General features: G+C 43.0%; 1 protein-coding gene across 2 annotated transcripts in view; it reads right to left on the reverse strand.

Annotated features, from left to right (window-relative positions):
• ttbk1a (tau tubulin kinase 1a) overlaps positions 1 to 14,943 on the reverse strand; it is a 73,823-nt gene that overhangs the window by 11,545 nt on the left and 47,335 nt on the right. For both annotated transcript variants that reach the window (XM_030737837.1, XM_030737827.1), the window contains exon 14: positions 11,556 to 11,737. In XM_030737837.1, coding sequence (XP_030593697.1) covers positions 11,556 to 11,737 — 182 coding nt within the window. The remainder of the gene's footprint in view (positions 1 to 11,555; positions 11,738 to 14,943) is intronic.

Genomic DNA, 14,943 nt, shown 5'->3' on the forward strand with positions numbered 1-14,943 from the left:
AGTGTGTTTAATGTGTGTTTGAGTCCATCTCTCAGTCCTCTCAGCTGTTGTTCTTGTTCATGAGCTTCGCTAACACATGCTGCAGCTGCGCCCGTGACGCGTTCAGAACCGAGTGTCTGCTCCGGGGGCTGCCGGGTGTCGGCAGAGTCCCGGCGTGCCGGCGCCGGGTCGAAGCGGCGGCGGCGGTGATGTGTGCAGGGCTGCTCTCAGCTGAGCGGCTCCTCTGGATGAAGCTGCCTCCTCCGTGGGGATACTGTTCAGTCTCAAGGGTGGAGGAGGAGAAGACATAGGAGGCCAGCCTCCTCAGCTGGTTGGAGCGTGGTTGGTGCCTGTCCTCCTCCAACTGCAAACAGACCAATCAGAGAGAGGGAGGCGAGGTTAAAAAAGTGAAAATTGATTCTTTATGAAAAAATTAATTTGAGATTTTCCTACAGCTAACATTGGTTTGACTTCCTGCCCTGGTCTCCTTCCCCTCCATGAACAGGCATTAAACAGGAGCGAGCTGCTGATGCTCACTCCTGTCAAAAGCCTTCAGCTTAAATGTTGTGAGGATAGGAGCTGGGGGAGAGAAGCTGTGGGAGTGCTGGTGTAAACCTGGCACTCTGGCTACAGTTACAACTACCAGAGACTATTTAGAAGCTATGAAAAGCTGAACTGGACAGTTAAGCCAATAGACTAGCTTTGTGGATCAGACTAGCATCCCTCTAACTGGGAAAATGATGATGAAGATACTTTCCCCGACAAAGCAGTTTAAAAGGACACAAAGGCACCAGCACGAGCACTGCACATACTCTATCTCACTAGTCTACAACAGTCTGAGCCTGGACAGTTTGAGCTTTTGATTTATGAATGAAAAATCATCATTGGAGATACAAAAAGAAACAAGGAACACAAAAGAGAGATGGAGTCATCAAGCACACAAAACACAGACACACGATGGAGGGAAAAAAGGAGGAAATATGTCTGAACAGAGGAAAAAGGAAGAGGAAGAACAGAAATTCAGTGAGAGAACAGAGGTAAAGGACTATTCCTAAACTGTGCTTACCCCGAAACATCACTTTATTTCTTCTCGTGTTGTCCCAATGGCACCCTCGCTCTTTTCTTTGTCTCCTCAGGTGAGTCAAACTTGACATACTGTGTACTTTTAAAGCGATAGGTTGGGGGCAAAGGCATCAGTAGTTATGTGGGAGGGGGAAAAGAACTGACGAAGAAAAGAGAATGGCAGTCCTCGATGGTTGGCAGCAGACAAGCTTGCTCTGAGTCTAGAGATGACAACTGGCGCGAAAACAAAGGAAAGTCAAAGAAGAGCTCGCTAAAATAGTGCTAAAAATGGATTTATGCAAATGATTCCCACTGACGACGGCTTAAACGCTGTCACGTTTCATTGTGGATAAAGTACAGTGTCACTGATGATGTCACAATGTCCAGCCTGTAAACAGCAGCCACCAAGTATGGAGGACCAAACCTGACCTATCTGTAAATTAATGGTCGCATAGCTTTCAAATTAACCCAAAAATTATAAATGGATACAAAATTAATATAAAACCACACCCATGAAGAAAGTTCTGCGTAGAAAAATGAAAATGAGGTGAAAATACAAAATGAGCTTAATGTGAAATTCAGTGATTCCACATCAGCTTCCACAAAACCACATTCAGACTTTAAGTGACCACTTCTCCTTTAACATAGTCCTGTAGCGCCATCTGCAGGACACTACCACAACTGTTCTCAAATGCCCACACACACGCACGCACACGCGCACGCACACACGCAAGATTTGAGGATCCAGTTTCATGAATAGTGCTGAGCACATTCTTGCTTGTCAGAGGATGAACCCACTAAATGATCCCATGACCTCTAACCCCACTCAGGATATTTCATTTGTTTTTTATTAAAGTGAATTTTTTATTTAATTTCATCTTTTGGTCCTCCATAGCAAAGTGCTGTTTACTTTTATTTATTTATTTAGTTTTTTCTCTGTCTGTTTATTAATTACAGAAATTAGTAATAAATAAATTTGCATTTAGAGCAGTGTTTCTCAAACTGTGGGGCACGAACGACCTGGGAGAAAAGTCACCAGAAGAAATGTTGAACATCGGATTAATTCTCACCGCAGAACAAGGAAATGCTAGCAGGTGTGTTAGCCTACATTAACAGTATGTTAGCAGGTAAGTTAGCAGGTATGTTAGCACAGTGACTAGTGAAATTCTCCACCGTCTTCTTATGTACAGAGAGCCGTCATGCCCGCCTCCCACTGGACAGCACTTCCCGTGGGGCATGAAAAGATTTCATCTGGCGAAGTGGGCATGCTGGAAAAAGTTTGAGAACCACTGATTTAGACCATCCATGTCTGTTTACTGAGACTTTATAGTTTTTCTATCTATCTGCAGCTGTGAACTGAAGTTAACTTACACTCATCATGTGCATGAATGTCATGTGATTTTGGGCTTTTAATAACATGAAATTCTTTGTAACAAAAATGAAGAAAATGCTGTTTTCATCCAAATTTCATGCTGGATTCAGCAAATATGACAAACTGTACCGCAAACACAAAAATATCAGTCGATGGTCTAATCCAAATACCATCTCTATAATTAGAGAGGGTACACTAATTATGATTAAGAAAATATTTTTGTCAAATATATGCATACTTTTAATTTTCTAAACACACTGTCGGCACAGACACTGTCCTGGAGGAGTGTTGTACGTCAGGTTAAGTTGCATAATTAGTCATCTGATACAAGACCCTAACCCAACCCACCAATCAGAGAAACAGAGGAAAAGAGAACAGATAGAAATGAAACAGAAGATAAAGAGAACAAACAGAAAGAAACAAAACACAGAAACACAAAAAGTGAAAAGAAGACCAAAAAAGGTGAAACAAAGACAAAGCGAGGTGCAGAGGGCCTCGAGCCCGAGGAAGGCAAAGAACATGCCGAAGCATCGAGGGAAACAAAAGTGTCCATATTAAAACCCAAGAACGGGCAGTTTTTTTTAATGGGGGGCACCAGACACCCATCCCACGATGGCCCGTGCACTATGTGGGGCCAGGTCCTCGCATTTCTTTCCCAAAACCAACCTCCTCCCCAGCCCAACCCTAACCCCTAACCCAAAGAACCAAACCCTAAAACCACAGCATGCTGCCCACCGGAATGAAAGCTGCAGAACTGTAATATATATGCAAAGGCCACATTGTTGTGTTTCTTCTTGTTTTTTAATGAGCATATTTTAAATTGAACCTGAATTATAAGAATCCCCCCGGCAACATGCATGCCTACAATATGGGTCTACTTGTATTTAACAAAGTTATTTTCTCAGTTCTAATTCAAGTACTATCTGGAAACTCCAGATTTTTGTTCTATCTATACCGACTCATATCCTTGTTTGTGTGGTACAGCTGGTCATATTTGTTCAGTCCAGTAAGAACGCTGAATGAACACAGCATTTCTTCATTTTTGTGACCAAGAATTTCATGTTAAAAAGTAATTTAAATATTTTCTTTTGCATTATTGTGAAACACAGCTATATTCCATATAGTTTTATCTTTTGGGATGTGAATCTTTTTATTAGTGTGAGGTCCAATATGGGACTTTACAGGACAGAATGAATCCTGACTCAATTCTATGGCACCAAAGGCCAGTGGAATTTCAGGCTATTTCAAAGTGGAAAAACATGCTGGAAGTGATGGAGCACTTTCAAAGAAATCAGATCCTGAAAAGTCTTTGATGTATGAAGCTAAAATTTCACAGCAATCACCTAAATCCAAACTTTGGGCCATCAAGCTTTAGACGGACGAGCAGGAGACTCATGATAATTAGAGACGGGACGAACCAATCACAGGCTGTATTTGTTTTTCTGCAGTGTGAATGAAGCGAGTCTTCAAAACCCAAACCACATTTTATTTTATGAGGAATATGAAGGATTTGGCAGCCGGACACAATTCCCAATGGTCTGCCTTTAGGCTGAGTTCAAACACAGGTTACTTGTAAATAATTATAAAACAGAAATCTGCAGCAATGTTACCAGAAATACAGCGGGAATGTGAGAAGGAAGTCTTGAACAGATCCTGACAGAAGCACTCTAAAGGAGGAAAAATGAATGTCATCCTCATAAAGCTGAACTAACCAGCTGACAGAGTCAACACAAACTGGCATTAAACCCATCTTTTGTAAGCTTTTTCTTCACTACGCCAGCACAAACTACTCCTGCCTGCTCACACCTGGTTTGCACTCAGGTCTTCTCCCTGTTTTCCCGACTTCCCGCCATTCCAGGAATACTCACATAACAAAAAGATGCCTAAATCGCCCGTCCGGAAAACAGTCAGGCACCAGGTTGCAGTTACCATGAACACGAGCGACTGTGATTAGTGATTTCTGAGCTAACTATTTTGGAGTTGGGATCGCTCTATGAGATGTTACAGTGGGCTGAAAAAGCCTAAATGACTGCAAAGAAAATTCTGAAGCATTACAGCCCAACAACATCCTTTCACATTACAAATTTTACTCATAAATCTAGCTTTATTTCCCTATCGCCAGACAAGAAAACTTACTTTTCAAACTTTGTGTCACAAGGCCAAAGTTCACAGGGAAAAATCATGGCCATGAAACGATAGTTACAGGATTCAGCCAATAAACACAGAAGGTTTTGGGGAGGCTGAGAGAACAACTGTCATTACAGGAAATGAAAATCCCACCAACACCTACTACAGCAAACTTTCAATTCAATTCAATTTTATTTATATAGCACCAAATCACAACAGTCACCTCAAGATGCTTTATATAAAAAAAACCCTACAATAATACTGAGAGAGCCCAACAGTGAAAACGACCCCCTATGAGCAGCGCTTGGTGACAGTGGGAAGGAAAAACTCCCTTTAACAGGAAGAAACCTCCATCAGAACCAGGCTCAGGGAGGGGGGGTCATCTGCTGAGGGGGGAGAGACAGAGATTAATAATAACTAATGATTAAATGCAGAGTGGGGTATAAACAATGTAAAAAGAGGTGAATGAAAAGAAACACCCAGCAGCCTAGGCCTATAGCAGCATAACTAAGGGAGGGTTCAGGGTCACCTGATCCAGCCCTAACTATAAGCTTTATCATAAAGGAAAGTTTGAAGCCTAATCTTAAAAATAGAGAGGGTGTCTGTCTCCTGAATCCAAGCTGGAAGCTGGTTCCACAGAAGAGGGGCCTGAAAGCTGAAGGCTCTGCCTCCCATTCTACTCTTAAGTATCCTAGGAACCACAAGTAAGCCAGCAGTCTGAGAGAGAAGTGCTCTGTTGGGGTGATATGGTACTATGAGGTCTTTGAGATAAGATGGGGCCTGATTATTCAAGACCTTTCCTCCCCCCAGGGGGAAATGCTGGCACTGGATGTGCATCTTCAGATCTCAGTCAGTCTCTGAGAAATGGAGCTGCTTTTGTTCTGCACTAAATTTCTATTTGTCCACAATCCCCAACCACAGCATCCCCAGAAGTGTGTGTGTGTGTGTGTGTGTGTGTGTGTGTGTGTGTGTGTGTGTGTGTGTGTGTGTGTGTGTGTGTGGGTGTGTGTGTGTGTGTGTGTGGGTGTGTGTGTGTGTGGGTGTGTGTGTGTGTGTGTGTGTGTGTGTCTAGTGTAAACCGAAGTGGCAAAACCATGCCAGCCACTTTATCTCTATGAGAAAATACAACAGAACAGCACAGATGAAACATCATGAACATCATCAGCTGCACACTGAATCATGCAGCACGTTCTGCAGCTGTGTTCTCATTCATTCCTCTCGAATAAAACAAAATGTGTGAAAAAGGAAACAAAAACACAGAAACAGAAAGATGGAAAAGATTTTGATCTGACCAATCTCACCGCTGCAGTCAAATCTGCATTCATGCGTCACAGGCAGTCATGAAAGAAACAAAACACCAGCAATATTCAGTCAAAATGAAGCTGACTGTGACAACTGCAATGAAGTATCTGAACCTGAGTTACTTAAACAAAGCGGCCTATCACTTTACCTTAAATGAACAACAGTGCAGAAACGTTAAAATGACAGATTCCAAAAGCAAGTCAGTCTCATAGATTGTGCATAAAATATAGACAAAGCCACTGTGCACACCTTAGCCATGGGCTCTGCACTTCGACTCCTCAGTGTTAGTATTTCAGTCGCTGCCATGTTGACTTTTTGGTGGTAAATTGTTATCAGCTATTGCTGGAAAGCTTGGTTAGCACTGTATGGCTCACAGACAGCTGCTAATTAAGAACTACTAGAACTAAAGCATTAAACCAGAAGCACCAACACAGCAGGGAGCTTCAGCTCAGTGGCTCAGATTAGCAGAGCTGATAGCAGACAGCTATCTTCCTGATGCTGCGGCACTTTACCAGGACCCACATCGAGGAGCTAGACCCAAGAAAACAAAGCAAAGCAAACCAAAGCAAAGCAAAACAAAACAAAAAACAAAACAAAAAATCAAAAAACAAAAAAAAAAAAAACAAAACAAAACAAAACCAAAACAAAACAAAACAAAACAAAACAAAACAAAACAAAACAAAACAGTGGCATTTGCCGACGCTGAAATGGTCTGCCAGTCGGTGTGCCACTGAGTAAAAATGGCCAATGATATGCCGCGCTCGGCCGATGCTGTAACGATCAGCCAGTCTGCAGGAGCAATCTGCTGCTGTTGCCAAACTATGCCTATGAATTCTGGCTTCATTAGATGCAACCTCTCTGTTAACACTTTGTACACAGGATACATTTAGATTAATGTAGACGTTTACTTGAACATGTTCAATAACTGAGCCCTTTATCGCTATTTGATTAATCAGGCTTATTTGCAAAGGCTGACTCAGCTATGAGCTGCTGCATCAGGCCTTCATCATCAAAAGCATGTCACCAACAAACAGGAGGACCAGAGTGGTTTCATGTTTTGTATAATGCAAAGTTTTCGAATTACCTTGCATGAAAATCAAAACACTACTGTCACATTATTCAGTTTTATCCTGTGTACAAACAAAGTGTTAACAAAGAGGTTGCATCTAATGAAGCCGAAAAAATAAATAAAAAAATTCACAGGTTTAGTTTGGGAATGGCAGCAGGTCACTCCTGCAGACTGGCTGACTGTTACAGCATCAGCAGAGCACAGCATATCATTGGCCACTTTTACCGACCGGCAGACCTTTTCAGCACCGGCATTGGCCACTTTCTGCAAACGGCTGGCCGTTACAGTATCGGAAAATGTCACGACTCCAGAAGCGGCATACCGCTGGCCGCATAGATGCAGCATAGATAAAGGGGAAATATCTGTAGAAATGAAAACTATATTTTGTACCAGACTGTAAAAATGTTTTTAATGCCAAGATTACCACTTGGTATCCATAGAGAACCGTGATAAAATAGACACATTTATCACAGAAACATAAACATCTCATACATACAGAATAGTACAAAAAAGATATATCTGTAATACAGGTGAATTTTGATAGAACTCACCTGTAGAAACTACAGTAAGACTTCTTTAGGTGGGAGGTGGTTGCTGTTTCATCTTGTCAGTGCTAAGACCCTGACTGATATTCCAATATCTCAGCTGAGTTTTCTCTCTCAAACACAGGAAACATACAGATTTCTTAAATATCTGTTATGTGTAGTTATTTCGTTTTTGCTTCCACTCTGCCTGACTCTGCTCAGCTGGTTGTTGTGTTTGTTGTGACCAACAGGGACGTTGCCCCAGTGCCCGCTGCGGGAGAAACTGGAATAATATGGTTGAAAGGTGTTTCTCCAGTCTTCTTCACTGTTTAAATTTATCAGCTGCTATAAATGCCAATACTGATATACTGACAAATAGCTAATATCGGCCAATAATATCAGCTCACCAATAAATCCATTGGGCTCTGCTATACAGTGGGAGCGAAAATTAGCATCCAATTCAATATCACTGTTAATTATGAAGACACCCTGCAAACCGCTTTGTAGCACGAGCGTTAAGCAAAAAGATGCTGAAAATGCTGAAATCAGGGCTTGAAAACAGTCTGCAGACATGTTGGTGATGTGACGATGGCTGCATCCATATGTTCTTACACAGGATTTGATGGGATGTTTAATATGAATGAAATTTTCTACAACAGCACCACTTAGAGCCTGTTTTATAAGTGTGCAATGTGTCATTGTAGTGTGTATGAGGAGAACTGAGTTTGTTACTGTCATATCTGTGACTACACAGAGGGGAGTGGTAGCGCAGACTTCATCTATTTATTAAAGAGGAGGAAGAAAAAATGCCAGTTTACTGACATGCTGGTAACTCTCTGGCTGTTAGATGGCAAATCCAAACTTTAATTTTTTTCTATAACTGATGTTGAACTTTTCTGGCAGCAGACAATATTTGGTGGCTTTTAGTGTTGATGGACATCCATGCCAAGACATGCTGTTCCATCTATTGGTCATTCTTGACTAAGGCAGATAACTTTAAGAGCACTGACAGAAAGCTAAAGTTGGTGGTTCTGTGACAGTTTACCTGCATGAAACCAAAGTCTACTAAAACATGCTCAGTAACCAGAACTCCATATGCAGGTACCACTCTATAAAGATTAGTTTGTAATCAATAATGTGCTCACAAAACCAGGAAACAGTATATTTTCCTTCTTCATTAGTGTTCGGTGTCTATCCTGCTCATGTATCAAGCCAAAAGCAGAGAGAGTGTTTCCCATCTTGGCATTCGCCGTAAATAGAGGCATTTGGGGAAGAGCTGAGGCACCTGCTGTAGCTGTTTTTGCAAAACATGTTAAAATGTTGCAGTCCTGATGTGACTCACTGGAGGGCGTAACCAAATCCTATCAAAACTATCATTATTTTGATTTTCTTAAAAAAAAGGCCGGGTCAGGCGCGTCTTTCTACTTTCTGGGCATTCGGTTTTCATGATTATTCACAACTATTCAGTAAAAAAGAAAGGGGGAAATGAGAGATCTAGCCTGCAAACCAGCTGTGAGCAGGCTGTCCAAGTTTCTCCTCCCCCTGAGCTCAGCGTGGGCCGTTGATCTTTGGGCTGAACAGAAAGACTGCACATAACTGCTGTTCAGCTGCAACGCGGTGCAACCTGAAGTTGTTTTGGTCATCAACTCTAAAAAGTAACTGCACTGTCTGCTTCGCTGCTGTTTATAGAAAGTAACTTGCACTATTGCTCTCTTAAAGTTTGTACCAACTGAGAAATGGAGACAATCCCAATATCATATGGAGGAAATAAGGAAGGAAGCACATATTCTTTGTCTTGACTACTGAGATATTTTTTAACTGAATGAATCTGTTTGTGTGTTGACTTTAGTTTATATTTGAGTTTAAAACACTGAAAACCGATGCATTTAACAGATTTAGTTTACTGTGATAAAAGAAATTATTCTCATCAGTAACGTTCCGCGGCCCGGTGTTGTGCGAAATTCTGTTCCCCCTGTGTTGGGAGCACGAACTGCAGCCAGAGAGGCGGATCGGACTGTCTTCACGGAGCTTCTGATCGATTTCTTGGTAAAATGAGACTGTAAAAGACTTGCTGGTAAATTAATTTGTTCCCATGCCATGGAGGGGGAACACAATATTTTGGATGGCTGAAATATTTCGTTCCCCCCATATAACTTTGGCAAATAAAAAGCAAATGTTTTCATATTCACAGGAGCTGTTGTTCTTGATGAGAGGAATAAACACTGTAAACGATTTTACCGAGAAATTGATCAGAAGCGCTGTGAACACTTTCGGATAGCCTCTCTGTCTGCGCTCTCCCGACACGGTGGGAACAGATTTTCATGGGGGAACAGAATTTCGCACAACACCGGGTCTTAGGCTTTGATTGACACCTAACTTGACCAACTGGGACACTGTGACGGCTGTCTATAGCGAGGAACAGCCAATGAGTGTCACAGACTAGCACAAGATCATGCCCCTATTTTTGGCCGGAAAGATCCAACCTATCAGCACCCAGAATAAAAATAACGCTACAGACGCTTAGCCAATGAAATTCTGAACACGTGGATGTATAGTTTGAGGGGTTTATTTTGTGTTCGTAAAACAGAACATCCTTCGAATGAGAGATTAGTGGTTACAGGATTTCTGTGCGCACATGTATAAAAGTTGTTTTATGTGTGCTATTGCTGTTTTGATGGGTTTTTTTGTTCAAAACATTGCCAAAACACAAAGAAAAGATTATAAAAGGCTAAAGCGCCATGAAAAAACTCCAGTCAAGTGTGTACCATGCCTTTGTAAACCGTGATGACTGCCACAGAGAAAACAACATGTAAAATAATAATGTGCCATGAGTATGTAAATAGTTTTATTTAATATTTTTATTTAAAATATTGTATGTATATAGTATATATAGTAATATTTGTGTGTTTATTAAAATGTTTGTTGACTATAGCACTGGTTTGGACTACTTTTTATAATGCACACGTTTAGTGTACTCTTTATTGCTTTTTATGATAAAATATGAATTTCTAAAACAGGGAGAGTAGCTTTGGCTCTATATTCTAATTCCTCTAAGTGTAAGCTTTCATTAGAGCCCTCATTGATGTCTGTAGGATGAAGCATTCAAAGGTTATTGCATATTTCAGGGTTGTCCAAGTGTCTCCAAAAATGTCACTCTGAAAAACGCACAACCCATACCTTATGGAATATGCTGTAAAATGCTCACTTTTACAGCTATTGCTTTCAAATTTGAAATGGGAATAGCCAAGACCTTATTCTTTGCAATCATGATGTGTTTTAGTCCATAAGTACCAAATTCAACTGTCTACACTCTTGTTTTTTTTAATCTAGGCGAGAAAAAAAATCTTCAAATCTGTCTGTTCAAAAGAGAATAACTTTCTGATAGTTACACTTAGAGGAAATCTTACTTTTGTATGAAAAAATATAGAATGTTACCTTTCCAAAATGCCCAAGCTTTTTCACATAGTCCTAAGGGTTTAGGAACAGCTTTAACTTAAATATTTGAGTACATTTTTAGGCGTTTTTGACACAAAACCCCCGGAATGATAAAGGGTTAAGAGTAAAGGTTTTGATATGATAAAATATTACAGAATTATTCCATATATGATCTGACTCATCATCCTCTTTCATGCATAAATCAGAAAATGTTCACGTTTATTTGTACGTTATGTATTCAGTGTTTGTGTTTGTCAGCCAACCACAGTCTGACCTGTAGCCACTGAGCAGCTGGGGTTAAATACCTTAAGGCACCTTTACAGTTGTAATAAAAAAGAAATGTGCTTTTTCATTCAAACATTTGATTTATCCTGTAAAACTGTAACTCACAAATTGGCACTATCTTAAAGAGTCATAAAATAAATTATAAATCACTGTCACTGATAGAAAATAAAAGAAGTGTAAATTAGTAAGACCTTTGATCATGCTGAATTTGTCTTTTAAGTTGCATGTTGGCAGGCAGATAAATGAGCTGGAGTGTCTACTGCACCTCACTATATCAGTGTCTAACCAAACTGCCATTAGAGAATAAATCTCTATGGCAGCCATCCATTCTGCTCATCCATCCGCCAACATGCCTTCACAGAGCTAAACTCTCCTGTGATTGGCTGGCTGGGTCTCTTACCGGTCTCTGAGGTCCAGTGGGCTCCGACTCTCTCCTGCGAGGCCGTCCCGATGGCAGAGAGTGACAGGGTGACTGTGCTGGGCTGCCACCACTTTTCCTCGATGCCTCCTCCTCTGTTAGCGTTAGCATCCCCCGGCTGGTCTCCCGGGTGTGAGTCTTTGGACGAACCACCGGCTCCCCTCCTGCAGGGAAACCACATTTTCACAAACATTTTAAATAACATCAGCTCTAATATCAACTTAATTTAAGAAAAAGTGAGGAGTGTAATATTAGACACCCAATGTGAGAAATACAGTTTATCAAACAGCATAAACCATCTGCATCCCTACATATGACGTAAGTATTAAAAAAAATAGTAAGTAATAATAAGTATAGCAATAGGTCCAGAATTACATTACAGGGACCAGGAACTTAGGCCTCAGTCACAGATGTCTAAAAACTGGTAGGCAACCCCCTGGTCCCTAGAAAAAAAATGTGTATTCCCCGACAGGTTGGTGATTGGTTGCTGGCTGTCATTGGGTGAAACTGGTTGCAAAGACAATGCTGCAATCAAAAAATACGTGTGATTGCTTTAGTCACAAGCAGATTGTCACAGTCACCCACAGTTCGCATGGAAGGTGCAAACTTGTCTGCAAGCACTCGCTAACCACTGTAGTGAAAAGTGTGACACAAACCAGAAACGGAAAACATTCACCTTCAAAGTAAAAGTTGTGCCTTATGGCTGAAAACAACACGTTTTAAAAAAGGCGCAACTTTTACTTTGAAGGCAAATGGTCTCTGTTTTGTTTGCGTCACTCTCTTTGCAGTTTCATTAATGCTAGGAGAGTAGTTGACAAGTGTTTGCAACCAAAGCAGTCGCAAGGAGGTTTTTAGTGCAGCATTTGTATATATCTGTGCGACCACTTTCACCTAGTGACAACTGCCTGCAACCACTTGCCAACCAGTCAGGTAATATACATTTTCCCTAGTGAACAGTTGTTGCCCTCCTCTGGGCCCACCACCCGCAGGAGGCATCGTAGGAGTTGGGTGCAGTGTGTGTCAGGCAGTGGCCAAGTGCGGAGGCCCTGGGGGACCACTCATCGGCTATCAATGCTGGCTATCAGGACATGGAATGTCACCTCTCTGAGGGGGAAGGAGCCTGAGCTACTGCATGAGGTTGAGAGATACTAGCTAGATATAGTCGGGCTCACCTCAATGCATGGCATGGGCTCTGGAACCAGTCTCCTGGGGAGAGGCTGGACTTTGTTCCAGTCTGGAGTTGCCCTTGGTGAGAGGTGGCGAGCTGGGGTGGGTATTCTTTTATCCCCTTGGCTTGCTGCCTGTATGTTGGAGTTTTCACCGGTGGGCAAGAGGGTTGCTTCCCTGCGCCTTTGGGCCGGGGAACAGGTCCTGACTGTTGTTTGAGCTTATGCACCAAATGACAGTTCAGAGTACCCACCCTTCTTGGAGTTGCTGGGCGGGATGCTCAAGGGTACTCCATCCAGTGACTCCATCATCCTACTGGGAGACTTCAGTGGTCACATGGGCAATGACAGTGAGACCTGGAGGGGCATGATTAGGAGGAACAGCCTGCACGATCTGAACCCGAATGGTGTTTTGTTATTGGACTTTTGTGCATACCAAATTTGTCCATAACGAACCCCATGTTTAACCATAAGTGTCCATAAGTGCATATGGCACAGGATACTCTAGGTCACAGGTTGATGATTGATTTTGTAATCTGAAGTCATATGTTCTGGACACTCGGGTGAAGAGAGGAGCTGAGCTGTCACCACCTGGTAGCGAGTTGGATCAGGTGGAGGATGCTGGACAGACCTGGCGCACCTAAACGTATAGTGAGGATGCACTGGGAACACTTGACAGAGGCCCCAGTCCACAAGATCTTCAACTTCCACCTCCCACAAAACTTCAGCAGCATTCCGAGGACATTGAGTCCAAATGGACCATGTTCCGCACCTCCATTGTTAAGACTGCTGCTCAGAACTGTGGGTGCTAGGTGGTTGGTGCCTGTCACAGTGGTAATCCCTAAACCAGGTGGTGGTCACCGGAGGCGAAGGGAGCCTTCCATTCCATTCTATTTATCACAACAAACAGTTGCCTCAAGGTGCTTTGTATTGTGGGTAAAGACCCTACAATTCTTCATCAAGCTGAACAGAGTCTTATCAGGCTTGGTTAGCCTGTGGGACTCTGGAGGCAGCTGACTGGTTCTAGCAGGCCAAGTGGAACGCGGCTCAGGCAGTGGCCTGGTCATGGAACACTGAACCAGCTCTTTATCCTCTTGAGGATATTCGAGTGTGCATGGGAGTTTGCCCATCCAGTCAACATGTGTTTTGTGGACCTGGAGAAAGCTTTCAACCGCATTCCTCGGGGTATCCTGTGGGGGGTGCTGCGGAAGTATGGGGTGGCTGGCTCATTGTTGCGGGCTGTTCAGTCCCTGTACAACCACAGCAAGAGCTTGGTCTGTATTGGTGGCCATAAGTTGGACTCGATTACTGTGGGTGTTGGACTTCACCAGGGCTGCCCGTTGTCACAGATTCTGTTCATAATTTTTACGGACAGAATTTCTTGGCATAGCCAGGTAGAGGAAGGCTTCTGCCTTGGTGGCCTCAGAATTTAATGTCTGCTTTTTGCGGATGTTGGCTTCATCAGGTGGTGGCCTCCAGCAGTGAAGCAGCTTGCATGAGGATTAGCACCTCTAAGTCTGAGGCCATGCTCCTCAGCCAGAAAAGGGTGGAGTGCCCACTCCTGCTCAGGAACGAGTTGGTGCCCCAGGTGGAGGAATTTAAGTATCTTGGGGTCTTCTTCATGAGTGTCGGGAAATGGGAACAAGAGATTGACAGATGGATTGGGGCAACATCTGCAGTGATGTGGATGCTGCACCAGTCTGTCGTAGTGAAGAGAAAGCTGAGTGTGAAAGCGAAGCTGTTGATTTACTGGTCAATCTACGTCCCTACCCTCACCTATGGTCACAAGCTTTAGGTAGTGACCGAAAGAACGAGATTGCAAATCCAAGTGTCAGAAATGAGCTTCCTCCGAAGGGTGGCTGGCCTCTCCCTTAGAGATAGGATGAGAAGTGCAGCCATTTGGGAGGGGCTCAAAGTGGAGCCGCTGCTCCTCCACATCAAAAGAAGTCAGTTGAGGTGGTTCGGGCATCTGACTAGGATGTCTCTGGTGTGCCTCTTGGGTGAGGTGTTCCAGGCATGTCCCACCGGGAGAAGGCCCCGGGGCAGACCCAGGACATGCTTATATCTCTCGGCTGGCCTGGAAACCCCTTGGAGTCCCTCTGGATGAGCTGGTGGAGGTGGCTGGGTCTGAGAGGGAGGTCTAGGCTTCTCTGCTTAGGCTGCTGCCCTCGCAACCCGGCCCCAGATAACTGGAAGAAAATGGA

This window comes from Archocentrus centrarchus, chromosome 1 (genome assembly GCF_007364275.1).
Source record: "Archocentrus centrarchus isolate MPI-CPG fArcCen1 chromosome 1, fArcCen1, whole genome shotgun sequence".
NCBI classification, from domain to species: Eukaryota; Metazoa; Chordata; class Actinopteri; order Cichliformes; family Cichlidae; genus Archocentrus; species Archocentrus centrarchus.